The sequence below is a fragment of the Acipenser ruthenus genome, chromosome 20 (assembly GCF_902713425.1).
Source record: "Acipenser ruthenus chromosome 20, fAciRut3.2 maternal haplotype, whole genome shotgun sequence".
Lineage (NCBI taxonomy): Eukaryota > Metazoa > Chordata > Actinopteri > Acipenseriformes > Acipenseridae > Acipenser > Acipenser ruthenus.
In genome coordinates this window covers 5046840-5058554 of record NC_081208.1, presented here as the reverse complement: position 1 = coordinate 5058554, position 11715 = coordinate 5046840, and the positions used below count along the sequence as shown (strand labels likewise).

General features: G+C 38.2%; 1 protein-coding gene across 1 annotated transcript in view; it reads right to left on the bottom strand.

Moving 5' to 3' along the window:
• Window positions 1-1303: 1303 nt before the first annotated feature.
• Window positions 1304-11715, bottom strand: part of LOC131698837 (protein polyglycylase TTLL10-like) — a 29145-nt gene continuing 18733 nt past the window's right edge. Inside the window, exons 9-12 of the mRNA XM_058993248.1 lie at window positions 9753-9893; window positions 8222-8338; window positions 2806-2899; window positions 1304-2252 (exon numbers count right to left, since the gene is read on the bottom strand). Of these exons, the coding sequence (XP_058849231.1) occupies window positions 1513-2252; window positions 2806-2899; window positions 8222-8338; window positions 9753-9893 (1092 nt within the window). The 3' untranslated portion in view covers window positions 1304-1512. The remainder of the gene's footprint in view (window positions 2253-2805; window positions 2900-8221; window positions 8339-9752; window positions 9894-11715) is intronic.

Sequence of the window (11715 nt, the reverse complement as noted above, 5' to 3'; positions counted from 1 at the left end):
AAACAACTTTAAACAAGAGATCATTTCTTTGTATTTCTAACAGTTTTTTCTTGATGGTGGGGAATCAATTTTTATTATTATTATTATTATTATTATTATTATTATTATTATTATTAAATAACCCATCCAAAAGTGCCCTTTGGGGAAGCTGAATTCAAACTGCACTAATATAAGCATGGCATTGCCTAATGTCTGGACTGTGTGATCTGGCAAGTACACACATGTAAGTGTGTGAGGGTGTCCTTGAGAAGGCTGAATACAGGGTTGCTTAACTAAAGAAGCAAGATGATCAAATCAACATGGATTGCTTAATGTTGCTGCAATTAAATTCAAGCAAATCCACACATTTAGCTCAGGATTGCATAAACCCTTATTTTTAGAGGTAATGCCGGGATTAAGCACAAATATGTGGTTGATGCAACCCGGGGGGGGGAGGGGGGGGGGGGGTCCCAGTACTGTAAAATGCTCTAATTAAATCCAGCTAAATCTTTTACAGGTCAGATAGAGAATGATCAAATATAATCCCCTAAACTGCTGCATTTATAAGTCGGAAAGGTCTTGCTTGCTGGCTCTTATTTCATTCTGCTGTAGGATGGTTATGTGTGTGGCAAGCCCAGCAACGCCTGTAACTGATGGTAATTTCTGTCACTTTCACAGCTGTAAATGCTAGAAGCAGCAAACCACATCTTCCGTTCCACTTACTGTTTGTACTTCAGAGCCAAACTCTATAGATTAGAATATTGAATTACGATATCCTTTTAATACCTAGAGAACAAAAATATCAGACCAGAGCAATGGCAACGCAATGGCTTCAGAATATTGCAAACGAGGCCTAATAATGTAAGATAATACGTCAGGTGTAGGGCATCTCTTGGAGTATAAGAGATGCCATCTGGTGCAGTTTGGGCAACCTGGCTTTTACAAAAGGTACCAGGTATGGGTTTTAAATATATATATATATATATATATATATATATATATACATTGGAATTACAGTAGATGTGGTGTTCTATGCATGGGATGACATCTGTACACAGGATAAGAGGTAGTGGAATTTTGGTCAAATACATCACTATTATTGGTTGATTTGTTATATGCGATCTATAATGTAGCAAATTGTCTGGTAAGTATCTTCATACAGTACCATCATAATGCCACTGATAAGTCAAAATATTAAAATGTTGTGGTACACTGTTAACAGTGGCTCATTTCATTACCACAGAGGTCTCCAGATGTCATTTTGCCAACCAGGTCCGGCTTCCATTAAACTATACTGTGTATCTTCATGAAAAAATAAACCACCTCAAAATGTTTATTTTTATTTATTTCAAATATCTACTATATTTAAATATGTACATGTAATTTAAACAAAAATATATAAATAATAATTAGGAAGCACCGTGAACAAATGACAACAGAATTATACAGTTTGCGTTTCACATGTTATATAATTAAATCACATCTGAAACACCAATTTGTTGCACAAATTCCTTCCGCCCTCAGTAAGGAAGATCAAGCCCCTCGGTTGGGCACTTCCTTTCCTGGTTTGGGATCTTCCTCTGAAGCCCTTTGGTGGTCTTCTGCAGGGTCAGCTGCCATTATCTCCTCTTTGTTCAAAAACTTTGCTGCAGGAACCCTGGGCTGGAGTTTTACTGCTGTAACCTGGGCGCTGCCTAAACAAAAATAACTGTAGCTCCTGCTGGTGGATGCAGGAGACTTCTCTGTGGAAAAGGATCCTGGGTGTGAAGAGGTGAAAGACCTTTCTGACAGGACTGGCATCGAAACAGTGGTCACTTTGTCTTCCTCTTTGCCTAAGATTGGGGAAGTAAGATTTCCGAGATCTGATGAATTGGGGTCATTGCTACGAGATAAGGTGCTTTTACTTGGCTTTAATTCCGCCTTGTTTTTCGGCTTAACTGAGCTTGGAGAGGGGTTGTTTGGTGTCTCTGTGCCCTCCTCCTGTGCTGGTCTTTGAAGAGGCTGGCTCGCTGCACTGATGGACACCTTGGCTGTGAAAGGTCCTGCCTGCCTCTGCTTTTGCTCGGATGGTTTGGGAGGGGACGGACTGGTCTGAGTAGCGCTCTTGGGCCGCATTGCAGTTTGAAAGTTTGCCCCAGCTGCTCTGCTCCTCATTGGCTTCACAAGTAGGTCGTTGAGTTCCCCGTTGTATAACAAGGTAAAGTCCTTCTGAGCATCCAAGGGCATGATACTTCGACCTTTCCGGTACTTGTTAAAAATCTCAAAGGCTAGATCTAACAAAACAAAAAAGAAAAAAATGGAGAGAAATTAGTTCAATTTACTTTATACTGTTTTTCACTTTTTTCACTGTTTTCACATACTGTTTCTCTTTCTCTTTAGTAATACAAAAATATTTCAAAAACATTCAAACGCATGTTTACTTCATGAAATCTCTCTGCTAAAACAGTATCTCATTTACAGTAACCACTGTAATTATAGCACCTACAATGTCACTGCAGCAACTTGCAAAACAACAAAGAAGGCCTTCTAAAAATCAGTTGCAGTATACGGCCCTTAATACAGACTTTTCACATGTTTACTTAATTAAATCTGTCTGCTAAAACAATACCTTATTTGCAGTAACTAATTATAGCACCTACAATGTCACTGCAGCAACTTGGAGAACAACAAAGAAGGCCTTCTCCGGTAAGTATTTGGTGCAAGAATAGCAATAAAGCAAACCTTTTTCACAAAGGTCATGGCACTTTTGGCATCCCACATACACTGTATTTATTGTCAAGATGGGTTTTAACATGTGTAAAGTTAAGAATGGCAAGTACAGCTTACCTAAGGTTTCATTGACAACACTAGGAATGACCTCCTTCAGAACCTCACAGTTTGTGTGTAGAGCAGGGTTACAGTTCATCTCCAGGAGCCATACCTAAATACGAGAATAGAAACAAATAGTGTATACTGTACGCGCAGTGTTAAAACCGTATAACATTTTACTGAGACAAACTTGTCAAGTAACAATGATTTGCCACTGCAATAACAGATTAAGATAGCATGTATTTAGTGTTTGGAGTAGAGTCGGTGCCAATAGTAAAATGAGAGAGAGATACGTGTGCAAGAAGTGTAAAAGGAGGAATGTGAAAACAAACATCAACGTGGAACTGTATTGTGGTATATTTAAATAGTGTGGAGTTGAATCTGTCTGTTTATTTGTCTGGATGAAATTACATATGCATTCTTTTTTTTATATGGGCTCCGTAGAGCTCCTCACACACAAGGACCATGTGATATATCTCCTTCACTAGACTAGGGCCTGTCTACAAATGCCAATACTCTCTTTAGCAGGGACTTTCTACAAATTACTCTTATATTTAACAAATGTATGAACCCCCTTTGCTACACACATGCTCACATAAATTAGCCATCTATTGTAGCTGGATGTGATTTTGAATTGGGCTCCTGCTGGGAAACGGGATTAGAGGCTGATGTAAAATGCCCTCTACAAAAGGGGAAAGGAGATTAACACATTATCAAGGCACTCCAGCCACAGCTCCTGTTGAGGAAATTAACAGGGTTCATTAGAAATTTGAATTGAGTAGCATAGCAGCATATTTTGACCCTCACTTGCACTTTCCTCTGAGTAGATGGATTAGTAAAGTCTGACACCTTCTAAATCTTTATAATCCTAATTAAACCTGACAGGATTATAGATTAAAATGTTTCTTGTTTGCCACAGGATGGCAGTATTACTTCATAGGATCTCATTTACAGAAAACCTGCCTGGATTCAGAAGTGGATTTAAATAAAACATACACCTACATATTATATGAAAATGATACGTGGGCATGTATATAGTTGGACATACATACATTCTGAATTAAGTTATCTTTCCTAAACCTGTGTGCAGGTCGTAGTGTTGAAGGAGTTAGTGGATTTAATAAATAATAATAATTATGAAAATGTTTATTTTGAAGTAGCCTTTACAAACTAAAAAGGCAACAAGAGTACCAGATGTAATCTCTATTTAGTATATTTATAAATGTGTTCAGCAACACTGTAGAGACCACAGTGGTCTTTCACCGTCGATTTTAAAAACATTATTATTATTCTTTTTACATATACCTATAAGAGCATTGAGTATTCCTTCACAAAATAACATAGAAATCCTGCAAGCAGTCATGATTTCTACTCAACTTCACACTGTAATTCCACTCAAACGCCCAGACATTTACTTTTTGGCTACATCTGAACACAGTAAGGAATAATATGGATTCACCTGCTTTCTAAATGAACTTTGCCTAATGTGATCAGATATCTCTTTGCAAGGCATAGAGCAACACGTTGTTCCAAGGTGACAGTCTGTCTGATGGGTAACTATGGCAGCAGTAGCACAGACCCCACTCTGTCTCTGTCCTTGCTGCTGTATGTAGACAGTGACAGTCTTATAATTAAAACTACAGTCTTCATAACAGACGACAAGCGCTAAGGTTATGGGTCTATACTCTGCACTGTTCTGGTTGATGTTTTTTATAATTGTAAAATTCAGGGGCGTCCTGTATATTGGTGCTTGATTTCCTGGCTACATCTGGTAGCCACTTGCATGTCTGTGGTTCAAACTGTTTAATCATAAAAGCTACACATTTTATGGACAGCTACTGCTCTAGGCCTGATATACTGTGCGGCTACAAGGTCCATCTCTTGTGCATTGTCACAGGATGTGCCTGCTTTATTTCCTACTAATTTACTCAGCTTTACAATTCATCTCTGTACCACTTAAACACCTTTAAAGTAGGTCACTTTGTACACAACAAAGGCATGCTTAAAAGGAAGGCAATAGATATCCACACGTTGAAACATCTCTGTGGTTTTTATTAGGTGTCAAAACATTCTTTACTGAGAGAGCTTCTAATACTTTATTAATCTACTATACAGGCTCTTAATAAGAAGTAGTCCTCCAGGGGTCAAATGTGGAAGGTCGGGATTCAAAATCGAAATCCCGCTCAAAAAACTAAATATTGGTATTTGCTTTGTTTCCATTAAAATTGTTCGGCACTGCCTCTAGTGGTTTTAGTATCATTTTAGACAAGATTAATTACATTGTATTTTACTATAATAAAAAGAATATTAAATAATGCCTTTTACAATGGGACTTTCCTGGTGAGCAAACCAATCCAACTCCACTTTGTCTCTGATACGGGAAAGGTACAATTAAGTTTTTATTTGCTAAAATTGCCAGTTGGATGTTGGAGTATGATACTACATTTCAGAGACAAAAGTGAAAGAGTAAATGAAAGGCGAGGCTCCCTACATAGCTGGGGGGGGGGGGGGGGGGGGGGGTAGCGTTACTATTTCCCATCATGGGAGCTGCTTCTAATAACCAGGCTGCTAAAAGGTGTACAGCTAAGTAAATGTGACAGGTAGGGTCTGTGTGTTTTCAGGGCTGCCTTTTGTTTCATCCATAAGATTCACACAATGGTGATACCTGATTAAAGACTTGCTTTCAATACTGTTTATATATATATATATATATATATATATATATATATATATATATATATATATATATATATATATATATATATATGAGTTGAATGAGAAATACTTTGCACTTTATGATAATGTAGTTATCTGTGGCTAGATTAAAGTGTGTATATAACAGTGGTGGTTTGTGTTGCGAAGCCCACACATGGCTGCAGTTAATGAAGACTGCACGATGAAAGATCAGTCCTGGCATTTCTTACTTGAACTCGCTGAGTTTGAGAAGATTTGGCTCGTGGGCAAAGCTTCAAACAGAATCTCATTCCAGAGCAGCAAGAGATCAAAACCCTAGTCAAATTCCTATTCTGAGGATGAATTCAAAATGCAGAGCTTTCATTTGTTTTGTTTTGCATTTAATATTTGTGCACATAAATTACTGTACATGCTCTTGGCCACTGGAATAAACTCAGTTTTTTTTTTCTTCAGTGTAAGTAGTTTCAGTTTCCTTTTTTATTTTTATAACGGATCCCTTACCTTTTTATGAGGTTTGCAAAAAGTGTTTCCTATTGCAATTACTCAAATACTGGTTTGATATTTAAGAGTGCAGGAGCTCCTCTTCAGTTCTGCTTGCCTGCCACATATACACGTATCAGGCGAGCTCAGCCACAGTGTCTGTATAAAAGTAAAAGCCTGTAGCATCCAGTGATTTGCCACTTTGAATCGAGTTTCCTTTAGTTTTGCTGGTATAAAAACACGTTGCTGATCTGACCTACTTTGCATGTGTCTATTTCAGGCAACTAGAAGTGAAGAGCGGCTGCTGAACTAGTCAAAGCAAATCGAACACAGACTTTAGCAGAAACTAAAACACAATAATACAGAAGCCATTTCAATAAGAACCACAAACACAACTATGCTGTAAATAGTAAATACAATTAAGAACGTGGATTTAAGTTACTTTCTCTTTAGTCCTCCTCCTCCCTGCCTCCCACGGCTTGCACCTGTATTATCATTTTAAATGGAGCAACACAGCGTGATTGATATCGGAAAATATGTTCCTCCTGAGTTCATCATGTAAAACAAGGCTTAAAGAAACAAATTTACAACAACGAGAAATAAGACACAGTCTGTATAAACAGGAACACGAACGAGCGTCTACAATCTTCATGGAATACTGATGCAAAGCAGATATTTGATTCATTAGTGAACGTGGTGGAGTTTATACCTGATTAATGCTTGGCAGGACAAACTGCTGTCATACCTAACCAATAATACAATCATAATAGAGGGGTGCAGGGCATTGCTTTCTGTCTATGGGATCTGCAACAATGCTCTTAATGCCATTTTACTGAAATTTGAAACGTCTTTGCTTTCTAATTTAGCAGCAAACCTTGTCTGCTTTCCATTCACTCTGTTCCAACAATAGCTGCCACTGTTTAGTGTGTTGCATGTTTTTGAAAATGTCAATGTGATCTAATCCAGTCCCTCTGCTACCACTTAATTTGCATGAATCTGTGTGTTTATCTCTGATTGCTGGGATATTGCTAAGCAACAGGCTCTCAGGTATTGTGTGTATGTTGTGTTACTAAGAAGGACTGGTTCTTGTTTACACCTGAATTTAAAGGGCGCTAGACTTGCTTTGCACAAACTGCAGCTTTCTTTGGCAGTATGGCAATATCAAGGTGCATTGTGGTTCTGTAATTAACCGCAGAAGGAGAAGTGTAACAACCGGGTTAATGTATGGAACTTCAACCAGCTTGGCTAAGGGTGCTGCTCCTTCACCTTGCTTTGAACCAGTAGCCTCTTGACTTGTAACAAAGTGTTTTGATATTTTGATCTGCATGCCCTGGATCGTTAATCAGCTGGGGTTTGCTCATGAAACAATTTCACACCCCTTCACGTCACATTGTCACTCGCTGCTGTGTTTTCAGAAACCTCTCTTAACATCTGTTGTTGTTAAAACGAAGAAAACAACAGATCAGTTGAGGGGGCTAAGATCAATTTAAGCAGAATCCTCTGAGAGCCTTTAATCTTGGGTATGCTTATTCTGCATTGCATCATTTGTTATTTAGAAGAAGAAAATTATCTATATTCTATATTTTTAAGAATATGATGTAACTGGAGAGATCGGTTCCCTCATTTTTCCCTAGGGAACCCCCACCCCCCACCCCACCCCACCCCCTCCAAAGGAATTATGTGTGCCATTACCCATGGGGTTACCCCACATTGAGCAAAAAGAATCTGACTTACAATGCATTCGTCTAACCTTAAAGACTGTGTGTAATTCAAAACAACATTGTAAATATGCAGGACTAATATATATATATATATTGTAATATTGTAATGAAACCATCAATAGACAGGAATATGAAACTTGATGTTATTCATAAAACAGACTTTGAAAAAGCATTCTTTAAATAACTTATCAAGGTTTGTGAATACAGCTCATTGTATACTACTGGTATATTACCATATATCTATTTTCCCTATGGGAAATGTAATGACAACTGTCTTTAAATGATGCATGTTCGTTTTGTGAACTGATCTCACCCAATCGAAGGGAGTGGAGCATGCTGTCTGTGTTTAGAGAACTAGTCTGTTCTTTCAAAGAGGACCCTCTGTTCGCCTATATCTGGGAAGCTTTAACTCAACAGTCTGCTTGTCTAGTTTATCAATTGCAGGGAGTAAACCACGGCCTGGTGTCTCGCTTCAGTATTTGAATCCCTTCCAAGCTGGCCGGTGCAGGGGTAGGGGGCCAGCTACAGGGACGTCTCACCTTAAAGTCTTCATCGATCAAAAAGTCGCAACCAATGAGGTCGAAGTAGCCCAGTTTACACTCCAGCTTGGATTTGACTGCGAGGAAGCACTGCATCATAATCTGCTGCATTCGTGTCTAATTGAGTACAGAATATATCAGATCAGAACTTCATTTCATTACCACCAAATCTGCGTTCTCCTCTTAAAAAAATACCACTGCTGCTTATTAGGTGGATCTCTCTTATAATGTTCATGAAGATCTGTTTTTACAGTTTCTTGCTTTGCACCTGAGTTATATGCCTGTTATATTTGAGCTAGATTCACTGAGCACTGCAGAATGCTAGCTTCCTGTCATTGTTTTAATTGCAGCCTGTTTGATGTCAGCTGTGTTGACCCCATCTGCGCCATTGTATAGTTGAAAGGTTACTGGACCATGTGATTTTCTGTATTGAAGAAATCAAGCACAGCAAGTGCTCAGCGAATGTATGCAACAAACTCACCAATGGTCCAACAGAACCATGAGAATGAACCATGAGAATGCTCCCACAGAGGTCAACTGTGACTCCTACAAAAATACTTCAGTCTCTGCACTCTGGGCAGTGCTGATACCAGCTGTGAAATTATCAGGGTGCAATACAGTTTTCAATTCACATCTTATTTACTGTGCTGTCAGTAAAGCCTCAATCTACCCAAATGAAAAAAGAAAAAGCTAGGATATTACATTTTATATAATTTAAATATCACTATGGTGTCTCTGAAATATATACACCAATCTAGTTTGACATATGAGAAACATATATTCAGAATACAAACTATGCCCACAATATATCACAGACATGTGTTTGAGAAATGCAATATATTTCACTCGAAATATAATGAAATACATTTGAAAAGACCACAGCTATGGCCAAAAGTTTTGCATCACCTGGAATATTAAGGTTGAGACATAATTTAATAAAATACAAAATAAAATAGAAACATAATTTAGATATTTTATTTAACATCATGTAATGAAAGAAATTACATTGTAAAAGTCTACCTGAAGCCATAATAGTAGTACAGTATTTCATGTTAGATTTTGAAACGTCATATTTATCAATTTGTGTCAGTTTTTCAGTATATGGAAAACTACAAAGCGGTATGTAATTCAACATGTTAACGTAACATTATTCAGCAGGTTTCATTCGACTTCATGAAGCAACATTAGTTAATTCTATAGGGTGATGCAACACTTTTGGACATAGCTGTATATTTTTTCATATAGTTTACTGTACACAATAATGAGTAGTAATATACTCTACAATATATTCAATATATATTTTGGAAACATCCACAAAAGATTAAAAACAAGCCTTTTCATCACACTTTCTGGTTTTAAACATATTACCAGGGTGCTGGCTGCATTGTCAAAAGGCTTCCATGGCAACATCGCCTGCATCATCCATGCTGTTTGTCTCCTCCTTCGCACCACCCCTGAGACCTGGCTAGCTGAGGAGAGGTCCCATGATCCTAATTAGGACCTCCTGCATCAGCTCTTGCACGCAACTTACTGCAAAAACAGTGCAGACCCAGTCCTCAGGGAGCCCTTTGGCAGCTCTAGACTTCTCATTAACATAGTCGTTGAAGCGCTCCATGGACCAGACTGTCTCTTCCTTCAGATCATTATAGAGCGGATTCTTCTTCTGCATGTACTGTGGGCGAGAGCACATGGAGTAGCAATTAGCACAGCCAGCGAGTCCCTTCCAGGGAGAGGAGGGGTGAGATAGGCCAGTCACCCTTGCACCTGGCTGTCTCACAAGCTTAAACTCTATCTGTAGATGGACTGATCATAAAACACGGTGAGAAAACCACAAAGCAATGGCAGTCTACTCTTTCCAGTGTGATTCAGCCTCCTGTCCACCCCAATTTTAGATAAATTGGTTTCACATTGGTTTCACACTAGGCAGCCTTGGGTAAATTGTTGGACAGACATGCAGCCAGGCAGGCAAACAGACAGTTAGTTATTCTAAGTCAATGCCGAAAGTTGTTCTAAGTTAATTCATTGTGTGTGTAGGGTTTGTACTGGGAGATGTCATCTTGTGCATTTTCAGGTGCTTTCTGATTCTGTTAGAATGATTTATGTTACAATAACAGACCCCCTACACACCACATGTTTACTTATTACAAGTCACAAAAACAAAGATTGTAATCAAGAACAACTATTGAACGTATAATGTGTTCGAATTCCGTCACAGTGCATGGGATGACATCTATACACAAGGTAAGATGTACTGGATTTTTGACAAATCCTTAACAGTGATTGCTTGATTTATCATGGGTGATTTATCATGGTGGAATGATATCGGAGTGGTAGTAGTTTAAATAAATAAACCGCTGATAATCCATTACCAGTATGTTACTATTTCAGCAGCACTGTGCAATATTTGCAATCCTTGTGTTGCCTTTGCAGGCAGTGCTGTTTCATCAGGGTAATATACAGGTGTTTTAGTGGTATCCCAACGGTAATGCTTTCCAAGGGAAGACAGTACATCACATGTATATTCAGTGGCACTGTCAGTTCCGGAGTCTATTTCTCCATTGAATATGACCTTACAGAAGCACATTTCCCTATGGGAAATGTGCTTCACATGTGGAGAGCGTAGTCCCACAGCAGGCAGAAGATGCAGTTTGATGTACTTTTCAAATGAAATGCATGTCTTGGGACATGTGATGAAATTATGGTGCAAAACTGTTCTGTACTTTTAATGAAGAACAATTATTTGCTTGTTTTGCGCCGTAACTGTTCTCTGTGCTGGAGTTATGATTAACACATGCTTTGCTTGGCGTTGTTTTTATTTAAGCTTTATTTAACCAGAAAAGTCTAGTTTGAGATTAAATTCTCTTTTTCAAGAGAGATCTGGTCAAGAAGGTGTCATATAATAATAATAATAATAATAATAATAATAATAATAATAATAATACAGTAATCTGTCACGTGTCACACATCCGTCCTAACCATTTATCCACCATGATCAAGCTCTTCAGCAGCATTAGTTTATTATTGAGCAAAGAAGATTAGTTCAGAGATTGTAGATCCTACCAAAGTCTTTGTACACTGTGTTATATTGCTGGTAGTGTCACATTAGCTGTTTGGTGTGTTGACTTGATATGTTAATAAATCCTGTTCGCCTGCGGGGCGTATCAACTTCAACCTCCATCTCGATCACCTGCCTGTCAGTCAGCAACAAGGGATTTAGGGGAGCTCCCTAATAAAAGCTCAATCTCAAAACAATAACTGTGTGAATATAGTCATTTTTAGAGCTGTGTATAATGGTATTTAAAACAGGATTAATTTATCTGACTTTTTACATATCCACCCTTACACTGGTCCCACCGCAGTCGGATACGCGACAGATTACTGTAATAATAAGTTTAAATTGAAATAAACACAGCCAATACAAACAAGTTAATCAAATTACAAATCAGATTTTGCCAAGGATAGCCTTATGGACAATTATGTACCGGTGTTTCAAT